This window comes from Xyrauchen texanus, chromosome 14 (genome assembly GCF_025860055.1).
Source record: "Xyrauchen texanus isolate HMW12.3.18 chromosome 14, RBS_HiC_50CHRs, whole genome shotgun sequence".
Lineage (NCBI taxonomy): Eukaryota > Metazoa > Chordata > Actinopteri > Cypriniformes > Catostomidae > Xyrauchen > Xyrauchen texanus.
The window spans coordinates 2,726,294-2,743,214 of NC_068289.1; the positions used below are offsets into that span (position 1 = coordinate 2,726,294).

A 16,921-nucleotide genomic window follows, 5' to 3' on the forward strand; every position below is an offset into this window, starting at 1 on the left:
TTCGGGAGACCATTTAGTGTTTGATTGAATTGCATGTAACGCATAATATCCCTCTTCTGTATGGAGAATAATTCAAAGATCATTTCAATCTTCTTTTTGTTGTGAAGTATATTGTTGCATGGGAGTCTGTAACGGGTGTCTTCTGTAATAATTGAATGTCTAAATATCAGTGCTCCTTAGAAGGTGAGATCTAATTGGTGGTAAACTATTGATAGCAACATCTGACGGGTTCTTTAATGATCAGAGTCTAATCTGTACTGTAAACACAAACACATGCTCATGTACATTTCACACTAATGCAAAAGCATGCCACACACGCATATTTACACATAAACACATTATTCTAAAAGACATGACTGCCAGGTTAGATGTGGAATAAATAGAAAACAAGATTCAGCGCTTGGGGTTATGAGGCAGTTCAAATGTAAGCGGACGAGTGGGAGGGGAGAGAGAGAGAGAGAGAGAGAGAGAGAGAGAGAGAGAGAGAGAGTATTTTAGCATTACTGATGTAGATTTGATTAATTGCTTAATTTTGCTGTGTTCTTTGTTTTATGTCATCATTACTAGGAATTAATGGCTTTTTATTTGCATTTTCATTATTACTTGTTATTATTGTATTATTATTATTATTATATCAATATATTATTAATATTATTGCTTTTTTATTATTTAATCTAAATAAATGCTTTGGCAATAATACTGTATATCATTTTATTGTTACTAATTTTTTTCTGTAGTTACTTTTGTTTACGTTGTGTGCACTTACCTCTAAGTTTTATTATTATTATTATTATTATTTTATGAATATGTACTAAAGGTGACCCTGGAAGGAGAGTTATCTCCTCATAGTAAGTTTTCACTTTGTGTGTCTATATCTTTGTCTACATGTTTTCCTAAGCTTGTTTGTTTTCATCAATCACATTTTGTTTGGGCCTTAAGCTGTGTGTGTGTGTGTGTGTGTGTGGGTGTGTGTGCGTGTTTGTGTGTGTGTGTGCACGCGCGCTGCCTGTCACGTTAAATCAGCTCCCTGCTTTGTCTTCATAGCCGACACAGGTGCAGAAGAAAGAGAAAACACCTGAAGAACTTCCACCAAACCCCTGACTCACACTTCTCTCTCTCTCTCTCTCTCTCTCTCTCTCTCTCTCTCTCTCTCTCTCCTCTCTCTCTCTCTCTCTCTCTCTCCAATCCAGCTGTGCTGAGAGAATGATCATTGGCTTGAGGAGCACCAGAATCTGCTAGCTCCGCACACAGACAGAGAGAGTGAGGGGGAGAGAAAGAGTGAGCGCACGCTTGACTATCAGGTCATCCAGCTCATAAAATCTGTTGTGATCCGACAACGAGAACAGAGAGAAGAAAGAAGACTTCACGCAAGTGAGAGAACAGACACTGCGCCTTCAAAAATGCTTGGATTATGGGAACAGAATTTCAGCTTCTACATTTTCCTGTTTTTATGCCTCTTTTGATGACAGCAAAGGAAAACCCTGGCTAAGTTTCCAGGACGACTTTAGGAGTGTTTTCTTCAGTCAAAGAGGACACATTGAAGAAAACCTCTGGATTCAAGTTTCATGAAGGATGCCCGGGGGAATCAGAAGTATAAATCACACCTTTTCATTGAACTTTGGAGGTAACAAACTTTTGTTTATTTTGAGAGTCTGCGAGTGTCAATAAGGGACATCATGAACTTGCATGCAAACATTTCCAAACTTGTCACCTCTTCAGTCCTGATGCCCTTTGACCCGGACACCTGGACACCCAGGCCAGACAACATGCTGGACAAGGCGGTCCATAACAGTTCGTTTGGGTGTAACAGAAGCTGGGTTGACACTGAAGCGTCTCTCTTTCCCAATCTATCAATCAGTGGAACTTCTAATGAAAGGACAGAACTGCTGTCGTGGCACAGGTGCAACGGAGAGACGAGTCAAGAGGAGTTAGTTGGCAAAAACTGGGCTGCGCTGCTTATTTTGGTTGTAGTCATTGTTACAGTTACTGGGAACATATTAGTAATCATGGCTGTCAATTTGGAACGAAAGCTGCAAAATGCCACTAATTACTTCCTCATGTCACTGGCAGTGGCAGATATGCTTCTGGGACTGCTGGTCATGCCAGTCTCCATGGTGACCATTGTGTATGGTGAGTGTGCTTTGGTTTTGAGAAAGGTGTTTGGTGTGTACTGCCGTGATTGATAAGCAATTTGTAGTGATAATTGTTTGTTTATGAACAGTGTGACATCATCAATCTCATGACAATCCTCAAGTGACAATGGTATTCAAATGTACAATAATGGTTTTAAGAGTAGTACTTGATACTGAATGGTGAACTGTTGCATACTCTTGCAAATGAATCAGGATTTTGTGTTTTCATCATGTCAAGACAGCTTGATGACTGCAGTAATATCAGTTCAGTTTATATCAGCTTTTAACAGGTAGTCTATGTGTATGGTATTATGGACATGGTACTGACATTTCTGATGACTAAGTTAACTAACATATTGTTTGAAATGACTGATGCAACATATTTGTGGCATGTTATGGTCATTTTCTACACTGTACCATTCTGACATTCAGTTTAATGTTCGGAGTGACTATTTGCACCAATGTGTAAAAAACACCTGCCACACTGCACGGCTATTTGCTCCTTAATAAAGCAGTACAGCTTTTAGTCCAAAAACCTGGAAGAGAATTCCCCATGGGTCCAATGGGATTTTCCTATGGGTTTTTATAACAGAGTTTTGGAACTTATGAGTAAAATAAGATCTGTGGTACATATTGCTTGACGATAGGTGGACGATTTGTTCAACAACATAAATTACACACTTTCATACCTCAAATGTGAATTTTAAAGCTGTATTGAACAACATACTTAAAAAATAAAATAAAAGCACACAGTGGCTTCAAAATTCACATTTGAGGTATGAAATTGTAATTTATGTTGTAGAACAAAATGTCCATGTATATAGTCAAGCAATGTTTACCACAGACCTTATTTTACTCACAATTACAAAAACTCCATTATAAAAACCCACTGGAAAATCCAGAGGAACCCCCATGGCTCTATAGCCTAATGGACACATAGAAATGTTTGACAGACTGCATTGTTAGTGTTGCTTCTGTGGTGTGGGGCATAATGCCAGCGTGACTGTGCCTTTTTGATCGGGTTCGATTCCGCGTTTGTCGCACTTAAATTGTTTTTATACTACTTACTGTATAATAATGTTATGTACTAATGTTTTACAGTAGATATATTGTAGTTACACATTGTAGTTTTGGCAGAAACCATAGATTTGATGCAATTAACAACGGTGTTAGGAAGTAATAAGGTGTTAAAATAGTAACCATGTTTAATTTGGGGGTTACATTTATATTTACATTTATGCATTTGGCAGACACTTTTATCCAAAGTGACTTACAGAGCACTTATTACAGGGACAATCCCCCCAGAGCAACCTGGAGTTAAGTGTCTTACTACAGGACACAATGGTGGTGGCTGTGGGGATTGAACCAGCAACCTTCTGATTACCAGATTACCAGTTATGTGCTTTAGACCACTACACCACCACCACCACTCCATACTATGATTATACTACAAAATGCTATGGTGATACTATGGTTAAACAATAGTTGTATGTTAGTACTAAATTAAGGGTGCAAACACTATTTGCACTGGGGTGTTAAGAGCATCTACCTTTATTTGAACCAGGGTGCAAATAGCATCTGCCTTTAATATTTTATATAACATAAGGATTTTACTCATTCAATGTTTGTGTTGTTGTTACAGCTATCAGGCTGATAATTAATGACATATCTAAGATATATGGTAATGTTTAGGTATTCCACATTGGGTCATAATTTTGTTCTGATTCACAATCTGTCTGTTGTGTTTATATAAGGTAAATGGTAGATATTTTTGTACTTATAGTGGATGCCTTAATTGATCATTAGTGGTCTTGTATACACTGACATGATTAATTATTGCAAGAGGATGGCTGCGTGCGATTGCTTATTATTTTAATTGCTTCATTATTTTATAATGAGTCCAAACACATGGAAAACGCATGATACGGTTTAATACAAAAGCCAATGGCTTTAAAAGAAGGTGTATGAGGTGTATGAGAGAAACCTTCATTCACATTACAAGGTGTGCATTTGTAAGCAGAATGACCTCTGCGGCTTATTAAATGCCTCTGGTAAATGGACAAACAAAAGAACTCATTATGGGTGATGATATGTTTGGAGGATTGTTAGTGAGTGTTTAATTATTTGTCTTCTGGTTAAACTCTGGACTAATGCTATTCAAAATTAACTGGATGTCAGAGAGAGACTTCAGCTGTACTCTTATGAAGCAACTCGTCTTTGTCTCCTGACTGCTTGTGCTTTTGTTTTGTATTTGGTTGCACATAAAATGTGTCATTGCTGTACTTGCTCCATTTCTATGCACCTTTTCTTATGTCTGTTAATTCGCTTGATTAAACTCTTTGTCCTTTTGTTGGATGGTTGAGTCATACTCTGTCTGTGCCACTCTCTTTTCTCTTTATCAATCTCTCTCTCACACGTTTGTTTGTCTATCATAGTGGAGACTTTCCATAAGCTGATATAATTTTACTATTTTTCTATTCCCTCTTACCCAATCCCCAACCCACACAGAAAATGCCTTATATTTTAATTAAGACGTTGTTAAACATGTTTCTTGAGCCATTTTTCGTGTGGGAATTGTTGGCTGGTCCCCTCAATGTAGGTGATTCCAGGTTTCTTACTAAGTCATTTGGTCACTGACATTTAGGCAAAATGAATTCTTGAGTTAAATGCAAACAAACCTTGTTTTGAATTAACGTCGCCTGCTTGCCTACTTGTTCTCAACTCCTTACGCTAAGTGGTTCAGCTCTAGCGGCACGAGTGATACCCCAAATCATACGGCTTGTACTCCTACTTTTCTGAGCAATCCCGTGTTTTCGCCACAGTCAAGCCCGCACAAACGTTCTTTATAAAATGTAAAGATCTAGTCTTGTTTATAAGGAGGGCTTGAAAAAGCCCACATACTGTTTTACTATTTAAGATTATCATTCTTTTTTTTTTTGCTCAGCTTAGGCGTCCATTTCTAGCTTTTATTTTTATTTTTTTGCAATAAGCTGTTTATGTGCCCTCTTGATCTAAAGATATTTAGGGTATCTTTTGAATTGATCATGGGTCGATTCAGAAGTCAGCTGGTCTACACTGTGCCAGCAAAGCAAACCTCAGATATTCTGGAGAATACTGAATGTAAATAAACTCAAATTCAGTGTGTACACAAAATCAGATAAATTAGTGGTAAATAAGGGAATTTCTTGATGGACAGATAGTGATTCGACAGAAATGTCTCTCATCATACGAAGGCTGGCGGGTAGTGTATCCTTACTGATAAAAACAGCTTTGAACTAGTCCAGGCTGGTCTTGATGGCAAATAAACATGACAACGTTTTCTGCTTCACGATTAACACATGATGACACATTGTAAAAATAACAAACATTCATAAATAATATTTACTTATAAGCTAGATCAGGGGTGCCCACACTTTTTTGTGTGATGATCTACTTTTAAATGACCAACTCAATAAGATCTACCAACTAAAAAAACACAGTTTCATTTAAAATAAGAAAATGCTTGTTGGGACTACTGCATGTATCCCTACATGGAATTCATCTTCTAATTAATAAAAAAATATATAATAATGTTCAATGTTGATATCATTCCGTTTTAAATCTAAACCCAAAACACCTACAGCAGAATAGATTACAATAGCCAGGGCATTTACCTTATTCTGATGACGAGTAAATATTGACCAGGCGAGGTTTTGTTTATTCAGTTGCCATGACAACTAGGTTTGCGCATGACAGTTTTGCCTAATCCGGGCAGTAGCGTCGCAATTTCGCGCGCTGTTCTCAGAAGTCCTTGGAAGGCGCTTATGCGCAAACCTAGTTGTCATGGCAACTGAATAAACAAAACCTCGCCTGGTCAATATTTACTCGTCAAATGCAAGTCAGACAGAAACTAAAAGAAGGAAAGACATTATATTTATTTTTATTAAAATTTTACGAAAGTAGCTACATTTAAATTTTGTGCGATCTACCAGCATTGCCTTTGCGATCGACTAGTAGATCGCGATCGACGTATTGGGCACCCCTGAGCTAGATAGAGTATTCATTTGTAAATGTTTGAATGTAAAATATACTTAAATATTTTAAGTTCATGCTTAAACTAACTTATTCAAATTAGAAAATTCTGCTATATTACTATAGGCCTACCACAAAAATTTTTTTATTGCAAAACAATTAACTTAATTTTGTAAGTAAAATATGTTTATTTCAATGAACAAGGAACAATATTTGCTGATTTTTTTCCCCCAGCTTGACCAGCAGGGCTTGACATTAACATTTTGGTTCACCGGCCACTGTGGCTATTGGTGTTTCAAAGTCATTAGCCACTCATCATTTTCACTGGCCCAAAGCCCCAGTTGAACAATGTAGAACAATTTGTGTAAAATGTTTAATGGGTTGCAAAGGTTTTATGATCTGCACTGCAATATCGATGGAAGCCTGCATGAAACTGCTACCCTGTCTCTGGAAACACCATCGAATGCTCTTCTCAAGATTTATTTAAAGATTTAAAAAAATAAAAATGAGAAAAAACACTGTGTGTATCATCTCAAGGAAACTTGTGTCGCTATAACAAGTGACCCAACAACGTTTTAAAATGTTAAGAGTATCTTTGTTGGTCTTAGCTGGTTTAATTTGATCTTCCAGATTGGCCAAGCTGGTGCTCAGGGGGTTTTAATCGTTTCCTCTAAATTCAACATTGTACTATCCAATAAAAGGGGGGTGTCTTTCACAGCAGGGTTAACACTTTAAGTATTCAAGTGCAAGAGAGCTGATTTTAATTTCATCTGTCATTTACATAAGCGCTTTCATTCTCCCTCTTTACAATATCTCCTGTTCTGAGGGAGCGTCTCTGTGGAGAGAACTTTCTGGAAACACGAGGATGACTAACAAAGGATTGAAGAAACACCAATGAAAATTCCACTGAATCACTTTTATACGCAGACACATTTCGCTCAGCTTAAAGAAGACTGAAGAGCTTGCAGAGGAGACGAGAGATGGTAGACATGACAGAGAGTGAGAGAGAGAGAGAGGACAGGGATACTTTAAACTAATACAGAAGAGAAGGATCATATCAGCAGCAGGGGTGATACAATCAGAGAGGAACTCCCATTGAGTCCTATGTGCTGACGCATTACAGCTGTGATGAAGCACGCAATGGGTAATCCTATTAGTGCCACTCAGTAAATAACCCTGTATTTTTTACCATTGATCCAAATAGGTGAAAATGTATACAGGCACAACACGAAGTGGATACAACAGCTACGTATATGATAAAATAAACCAAGTTACATAAATAGTTAATTTCTAATAATAACAACCAATTACTCCAGCAAATAATACAGTTCCTATATCTCACTGCAGGCTGTTTACAGTTGTCAAGCGATGCCTGGAGCATTATAGGAATAGTTCAGCCAAAAATGAAACTTCAAATAATTTACTCACCTTCATGTCATTCCAAACTTGTATGAATTTCTTTCTTCTGTGGAACACAAAATAAGTTGGTATGTTAGTCAGTGACTGACATAGTCGTCTCCATTACCATTCACCTTCACTGCATGTGTTTATTTCTATAATGTAAAAGTGAATAGTGACTGATGCTGATGAAAGAAAGCCATTTGGGTTCGGAAAAACATGAGGGTAAGTAGACTGCAACATATTTCTTGAATACCTAAATTGAGAATCTGAAATATCTGTTTTATAATAATAATAATAATAATGTATTTGCTCCGTTTGTAAAATTTTCACTGTTTCTTTAGAGTTAAAAATAAATGAAATCCATCAGAAATCATTCACATTTTAACCATATAAAATATGATACACAATGTTTGACAGCTCCTATTTCACTCTCTGTTCATGTTAATGTGCTAAACAACATATGTTAAATTTCACATGTTTATGGCACCATTTATAGGTTATAAGTGTTTCAATGTTTATATCGATCTATTTAAAATGGCAGCTGACTTGCGCAAAAATTGACTCTTATGTTGGGATTAATGACAGCTTATTCTAATAAAGTAAAAGTGACAGTAATGATTATATTGTTACTGATATTTTAAAATGTTCTGAATATAAACGACTTGTGCTTGGTTCAAATTTTGAATATTATTTTATTGAAAACACCCCTTTGAAATGCATGTATCACATATGATACAGTAGGATTTTGAGGTATATCTCTCATACCATTCATGCCCACAACAACAACAACAGAAGTCACAGAGCCTCTTTCAGGCGTAGTATACATTTTATGAGATACATTTAAAGTGTTAACTCATATTTCTGTGTATTTTCATACATACAGCCCGCTCTATCATTATAAAGATCTCATTTTCTTTTATTTTTATAGACCAAGGAGAGGAAGTTGTCATGATCAAACTCTCAAACATTTGGTATCTCTGAAAAAGCCAGGGAGCCCTCTGATAATACCCAAAGATGTACCACTGTAGCTTGTATGGGCTAAGAAAAAACTAATTTAAATGTCCTAAACAAAAATTATCTTTAAAGCCTAACGCAGGGGTGCCCAATACGTCGATCGTGATCTACCAGTCGATCACAAAGGTAATACTGGTAGATCGCACAAAATGTAAATGTACTTTGGTTAAATTTTAATAAAATAAATATAATGTCTTTCCTTCTTTTAGTTTCTGTCTGAATTGCACTTGACGAGTAAATATTGACCAGGCGAGGTTTTGTTTATTCAGTTGCCATGACAACTAGGTTCGCGCTTCCAAGGACTTCTGAGAATAGCGCGCGAAATTGCAGAGCGCGAAATTGCGATGCTACTGCGCATATTAGGCAAAACTGTCATGCGCAAACCTAGTCGTCATGGCAACTGAATAAAGAAAACCTCGCCTGGTCAATATTTACTCGTCATCAGAATAAGGTAAATGCCCTGGCTATTGTTTATATTGTGCTGTAGGTGTTTTGGGTTTAAAGATTTAAAACGGAATGATATCAACATTGAACTTTATTATATATTTTTTTATTAATTAGAAGATGAATTCCATGTAGGGATACATGCAGTAGTCCCATCAAGCATTTTCTTATTTTAAATGAAACTGTGTTTTTTTTAGTTGGTAGATCTTATTGAGTTGGTCATTTAAAAGTAGATCATCACACAAAAAAGTGTGGGCACCCCTGGCCTAATTTATCAAAAATTATAAAAATTATTATTATTATTATTATTTTTTTATGATTTATTTTGATTGTTTGTCTAATGATACTAAAAACTGTTTAATGTCCAAAAATTATAATTTTTGGACAATTATTTCATATGCCAGGTCCAAATCTAGGGGCCGACTACAATCTTAAAACGGTCAGATTTTCATTGTCGCCTCTCTTATATTCTTGTTGCCTTTTCCTCTTCAATCTTCCTCATTTGTTTGTTTATTTTTCCGTTGCTTAGGAATGAGTGACAGTTAGAAAAGCCAAAATAAAGGGGATCAGAATACACACAGACACTAATTTCCCCTTGATGCTCTAAACCCCTCAATCTCAACAGCGGAGTTCTGGCATAATCTCCTGCCACATCATGTCACCATGACGATAGAGTGTTCCAGAGCAACACTCAAAGCTCAATAGCGGCCGTTAAAGATGGTTCTGTGCCACAGGTGGACTCTGGGTTGCCACGGTGCTCATTGACTAAAAAGAAAGGAGTGACTTAATGAGCAGCATGAAGGGCTAATGACAAGAATCTACATAGAGACAGAAATGTATCATTCATTTCATTCTCATTAGGGCGTTGCCTCTTCAAGCACTCATACCTTAGTCATAAGATTAGGCACATTAATACATCTGCATTATAGATCTTGAGGGGTGTAATATCTGTAGGACGGTTGTGGAAGACCATCATCAGGTTCTATTTATAGGAATAATAAATGTTCACATAACAGCAGAATGCAGTTGTCAGTCCTGTTTAAAACACTGAACACATTTAAGTTTGTAGACTGAATTTTCAGGAAACAATGCAACCCGAATGCTCAGGTCTCTGTCGCTATGGTTGCAGGCGCTATTTACGTCGATCGTGAGTTTAGGACAGTCCCGTCAGCTGTTGTATGAACATGATATTTAGAGATTCACACCTACTGTATTAAATGAATGTCAATCCAAAACACAGAATGTGTGAATGTCGCCTCATTAATTAAAGAACATATGAAAATGTTTATGTTTCTGCAAATGTAAGTCAAATTGAACCATTTTGGGATGTTTGCTGGATAATCAAGAGATGAAGCCACAGAGTGAAAGGTGTGTGTGGATGGGAGAGGGCGATTAATTAGTCTGATAGATTCAGGGCTGTTTAACGAGGCAGAGGATGAGTTCAGGAAGGGTCAGGGAAAAGGGGGTGAGCCAGCAGTATTGTAATCATCCACGGACACGAACACACACACTCGGACACACTTCTCATGCCACTTAAAGAGAGATTCCTCCCTGCCTCAGTCAAACGTCTTACACTGACGCATGTAATCATGCCCTCTCAGTGGTCATTACTTCGGCATCCAGATCAAATCGATGCTTACTGAATAAATGCAATGCACTTGTTGATTTTCTAGAGTCAAGTCTTTGTTAAGATGTATCATTTGTTTGTGTGTGTATTTATTCATAGATATTCACTTTAGGCACTTTTTGACGATTGTGACACCACCACTTTTGGAAATCCACTGACGTACAGATGCAGTTTTCGTTCATTAAATTAAAAAGTTACATTAGGGTCGATGAGAACCCGGAACTCCTTATACTAGAGGCGTACTGGTCCATGTACTGTATTTATCCACTGACGGACTAAATCCCAATACTGACAGTGTCAGGTGCGGATCAATACGGTGGCCCAGTAGTGCACAACACAACGAAATTCAAAAAGCAAACATAAGTTCACAACACAACGGAAACAAGCCACAACACAACGAAATAGCCACAACACAACGGAATAGCCACAACACAACGGAAATGCTCCCGACCACTAGGGGGACAGGTGGTCTCCGGAAACGGTAAATTGCTCTCAATCTCCCATGTGTTATCGCTGGCGGTCTGCATTAGTGATGGGCAATCCGGCTCTTTTTCGTGAGTCGGCTCGTTTGACTCAGCTCACTGAAAAGAGCCGGCTCTTTTGGCTCACAAACGGCTCTTTAAAAAAAAAATGTTTTCTCTATGATAGGTGTGAAAACAATTCTAATTCAATTATTAAATGAAATCATACTCGCAATGTCTCACAATTTCTTTAAAAATGCATTGATTTGTTATGAAAAAAATAATACTATTAAGCATTTGCATTAGAACTTTTTAATGTATAGAAACAACATTGAAAACAAATACAATCTGAACATAATAGAACCCATATTAAAGAAAAAGCTGTTTCTCGAAACTCCGCTAGCTTCACAGTTGGGTGCACAGTTCGCATATGCCGGTGTAGGTTGTGCGTAGAACCGGCTTTATGCGATATTTTTTTTGGCAAATTCTACACTGTGCTTTAACATTGTCCACATCATTAAAGTGGTTCCAAATGCTGCTGTGCTTCCGACTCATTTTCCTGCTTTTGCTTTGTTTTCACATGTGTTTTTCCTCTCCTCTCCTCCGAGTTTGACACTGTGTGTGTGTGTGTGTGTGTGTGTGTGTGTGTGTGTGTGTGAAATATCGGCTTTTTAGTGCCGACGCTGCCCCCTAGTGGTCGGGATCATTTCCGTTGTGTTGTGGCTATTTCGTTGTGTTGTGGCTTGTTTCCGTTGTGTTGTGAACTTATGTTTGCTTTTTGAATTTCGTTGTGTTGTGCACTACTGGGCCACCTTAGATCAACTTATCAAATGAATCATGGGAAATATTTCTTGGAGTGCTTCAATTAATTATCAGGAATGACTATTTATCAAAACAGAAAAATATTATTTGAAACTTTCTGCACACAACCTAGTTAATATTCATGAGTTTCGACACTTCTTGAAGTCACCCCCTCCCCCAAATTGTCCCCACCGCTTTTTAAAACAAAGTGACCCCCTTGGTAATAGTTACACCCAAAAATTTAAAATCTGTCACAATTTTTTCACCTTCATATCGTTCCAAACTTGTAAGATGCTTATATTGTACGAAACCAAGGAAGTAGTTTTGGCTTTAACATTGGGGGGTGGCATGGGGTTACCATCATACCCAAATGTATCAAAAAGCAGTCCATGTGGCTCGATATGAATTTGGAATTGGTTAGAGAGAAAAAAACATCATTTTATTAAAATATGAATTAAAACATCTCCTTTTCAGTGTGTCCGGCGAACAGTGGCATCTTACATGGTGCCCTAGGCCCAATGGTAACTTTGTCAAGACCATCAAAATAAAAACAAAAATTAAATAGAACATTTATTTTTGTGAATAATTCTTTAACAGAAATAACATAACTAGAAATAACCAATTGTGACCTTTCACCTTAAGACTTTCTGGATGTTATACAGCTTTAAATAGTTTTTTGTACATCTATGAATCAAATTCAACCTAAAAATATTAAAATAATTCTCAAATTTAGCCCCATAGTGTTCTCTAGTTTCTCCGCCTCCTTCACTGTTAACTACATCTTAAGCAAATGTTGCATACTGTTCTCTCAATTGCATGAAGTCTTCTTTCTTCTCTCTCTTCTCGTTGTCGGATCACAACAGATTTTATGAGCTGGATGACCTGATAGTCAAGCGTGCGCTTTGACTATCTCTCCCCCTCACTCTCTCTGTCTGAGTGCGGAGCTAGCAGATTCTGGTGCTCCTCAAGCCAATGATCATTCTCTGAGCACAGCTGGATTGAAGAGAGAGAGAGAGAGAGAGAGAGAGCGCGAGAGAGAGAGACAGTGAGAGAGAGAGAGAGAGACAGACTGAGAGAGTGTGAGTCTTTGGTGGAAGTTCTTCAGGTGTTTCCTCTTTCTTCTTCACCTGTGTCAGTTAAGAAGACAAAGCAGGAAGCTAATTTAACATGATCAGGCAGCACACGCGTGCGCACACACACAACCACACACACAAACACACACACACACAAACACACACACAAACACACACAGCAAATCCACTTTATTGTCTGCATGCATTAAACCTCTGCAAATGATCCAGACAAATGGAAGATGGGGGAGTATTCAAGAAACCTGTTTTAAAGTATTGGGTAACACTTTAAACACTATTAGTTAACATGAACTAACAATGAATAATATTTTACAGCATGTATTAATCTTGGTTAGTATTACTTTCAACATATAGTAATAAAGGGCAGTGGTGGCTCAGTGGTTAAGGCTCTGGGTTACTGACCAGAAGGTCAGGGGTTCAAGCCCCAACACCACCAAGACATCACTGTTGGGCCCTTGAGCAAGGCCGTTGAACATATCTGCTCCAGGGGTGCCATATCATGGCTGACCCTGCACTCTGACCCCAGCTTAGCTGGGATATGTGAAAAATAACAGGCACATGCACGCGCAAACGCTCAAGCACACACATGCCTGCGCACACAGACATGCTCAAGCACACACACGCACACACACACTTGTAGTGTTTCCATGTTTTATGGGGACTTTCCATAGACATAATGGTTTTTATACTGTACAAACTTTATATTCTATCCCCTAAACCTAACCCTACCCCTAAACCTAACCCTCACAGAAAACTTTCTGCATTTTTACATTTTCAAAAAACATAATTTAGTATGATTTATAAGCTGTTTTCCTCATGGGGACCGACAAAATGTCCCCACAAGGTCAAAAATTTTGGGTTTTACTATCCTTATGGGGACATTTGGTCCCCACAAAGTGATAAATACACGCTCACACACACACACATACACACACACACACACGTGCACACACACACACACACACCAAAAATCAGGCAATTATCCTGCGTGACCAGATAACTTTTGCCTTTCATTTGAGGCACAGGCAGGAAAACTCCACAGATTTAAGGGGCTTAGGCAAGTTGATTGACGATTATGCCTTGAGTAATTAGGGGCTCCACTGAGCTCACAATAATGGCAACTCAAATTAGAACAACAGTCTTGAGGGTTTTAAAATTAGACTCTGTTCCTCTATGTCTCACTCCCCCTTTCAGTCACAAGTGCAAACACACATTTACAGCACCTCGTAGACACAAATACATACAGCAATTTTGCAATAATGGATTATTGATTAGCAGTATCTTCACTTTGAGCCTGATTGAATGAAAGCCACAGCTGGTAGAGAGGAAAAAGAAAATGTTCGTTATCTCTCCAAGTCAATTCATAAGCACCTATTCTACTCTGCCATGATTGACCTTTTTATTCTTTCAATTCTATATTTTCCTCTTTCCTATGTCCCTGTGTTTGATTTGATTTTGAAGCCTTCAGCAAGACTTTGATTTTGATTTATGCCATGATGCATACCGCTACATCAAACGCACACCCGGACCTTCTTAATATCCTCTCATGTCTCATCATAAGATCTGCATCCCCCAAGCCCATACAGTAGTTGCAGCCTTTATACTGTCACATAGATAATACTGCATGTGTTTATGTGTGAGGCCTATCTGCATTTTTATGTTCCTAGTAAAACACATCTATCTTTAGCAACTGTGACTCTAGATGGTAAAAGCAGAAGCGCGTGGGAGCTCTTCAAAGCTATGATAATGTTATTTACTCACAGTTGTGCTGCTGTGTGCATTTGTCATACTGCCGACTGAAACTGATGTTTTATTCTGCAAAGAAAGTTTTCAATGTTGAATAGATCCTTGAATGTTTATAACAGTCACAGACGTATCTCACTTTGAAAAAGTGCAGGAAACAAAGAGCATGCAGGGAAACAACAGCAAATGTGTGACTCTGCTTGGGTGGCAAACTCCAGGGGTCAAGTTTTGTCACAGTTAGCCCCTGCTGGTAGTAATAACAACACCATGTGTGGACCCAAAAAGCATCTTTCCACAGTGACGGTCGATTAAAAATAGCCGTGCATTCTGACGATTTCTTTTTTTTTCAACAGTTTTATCGCTTATTTTGCATTATATTATATTATAGTGTTCCACGATTCGCCTGTTTTCAGTTTCCTGTCTCCAGTGTTTTCACCCACATTGGCATATATTCTTAGTGGGTAAAGTATTGCATTTCTAAAAATGGTAAAAAAGGTCTCTATAGTGCCGTCACTTCTAGATGATGGCTGTTTGACGGACCAAAAGGAATATTTAGGCAGCATAAAAGTAATCCACATGACTCCAGTCATTCAATTAATGTCATCTGAAGCAAATTCGATAGGTTTGTGTAAAAAAAAAATAGATAATAAAAACTTTATTTTTAAACTTTGCTTACAACAGAGGAAGGAACGTCACACAAGAAATCTGAAACGCGTGCTTTGCTTCCAAAAGAGGAAGGAACGCCACGCAAGAAGTCGGAAACGCGTGCTTTGCTTCCAAAAGAGGAAGGAACGCCACGCAAGAAGTCGGAAACGCGTGCTTTGCTCACAACAGAGGAAGGAACGTCACGCAAGAAGTCGGAAACGCCCGCTTTGCTCACAACAGAGGAAGGAACGTCACGCAAGAAGTCGGAAACGCCCGCTTTGCTCACAACAGAGGAAGGAACGTCACGCAAGAAGTCGGAAACGCCCGCTTTGCTCACGACAGAGGAAGGAACTTCACGCAAGAAGTCGGAAACGCGTGTTTTGCTCACAACAGAGGAAGGAACGTCACTCAAGAAGTTGGAAACGCGTACTTTGCTCACAACAGTGGAAGGAACGTCACGCAAGAAGTCGGAAACGCGTGCTTTGCTCACAACAGAGGAAGGAACGTCACGCAAGAAGTCGGAAACGCCCACTTTGCTCACAACAGAGGAAGGAACGTCACGCAAGAAGTCGGAAAAGCGTGCTTTGCTCACAACAGAGGAAGGAACGTCACGCAAGAAGTCGGAAACGCCCGCTTTGCTCACAACAGAGGAAGGAACGTCACGCAAGAAGTCGGAAACGCCCGCTTTGCTCACAACAGAGGAAGGAACGTCACGCAAGAAGTCGGAAACGCCCGCTTTGCTCACAACAGAGGAAGGAACTTAACGCAAGAAGTCGGAAACGCGTGTTTTGCTCACAACAGTGGAAGGAACGTCACGCAAGAAGTCGGAAACGCGTGCTTTGCTCACAACAGAGGAAGGAACGTCACGCAAGAAGTCGGAAACGCCCGCTTTGCTCACAACAGAGGAAGGAACGTCACGCAAGAAGTCGGAAACGCCCGCTTTGCTCACAACAGAGGAAGGAACGTCACGCAAGAAGTCGGAAACGCCCGCTTTGCTCACGACAGAGGAAGGAACTTAACGCAAGAAGTCGGAAACGCGTGTTTTGCTCACAACAGAGGAAGGAACGTCACTCAAGAAGTCGGAAACGCGTACTTTGCTCACAACAGTGGAAGGAACGTCACGCAAGAAGTCGGAAACGCGTGCTTTGCTCACAACAGAGGAAGGAACGTCACGCAAGAAGTCGGAAACGCCCACTTTGCTCACAACAGAGGAAGGAACGTCACGCAAGAAGTCGGAAACGCCCGCTTTGCTCACAACAGAGGAAGGAACGTCACGCAAGAAGTCGGAATCGCGTGCTTTGCTCACAACAGAGGAAGGAACGTCACGCAAGAAGTCGGAAACGCCCGCTTTGCTCACAACAGAGGAAGGAACGTCACGCAAGAAGTCGGAAACGCCCGCTTTGCTCACAACAGAGGAAGGAACGTCACGCAAGAAGTCGGAAACGCGTGCTTTGCTCACAACAGAGGAAGGAACGTCACGCAAGAAGTCGGAAACGCCCGCTTTGCTCACGACAGAGGAAGGAACTTAACGCAAGAAGTCGGAAACGCGTG

The 16,921-nt window shown here is 39.2% G+C and overlaps 1 protein-coding gene across 1 annotated transcript in view; it reads left to right on the forward strand.

Moving 5' to 3' along the window:
* Positions 1-1,328: 1,328 nt before the first annotated feature.
* LOC127655232 (5-hydroxytryptamine receptor 2A-like) overlaps positions 1,329-16,921 on the forward strand; it is a 37,139-nt gene continuing 21,546 nt past the window's right edge. The window contains exon 1 of the mRNA XM_052142911.1: positions 1,329-2,130. Within this exon, the coding sequence (XP_051998871.1) occupies positions 1,677-2,130 (454 nt within the window). The 5' untranslated portion in view covers positions 1,329-1,676. The remainder of the gene's footprint in view (positions 2,131-16,921) is intronic.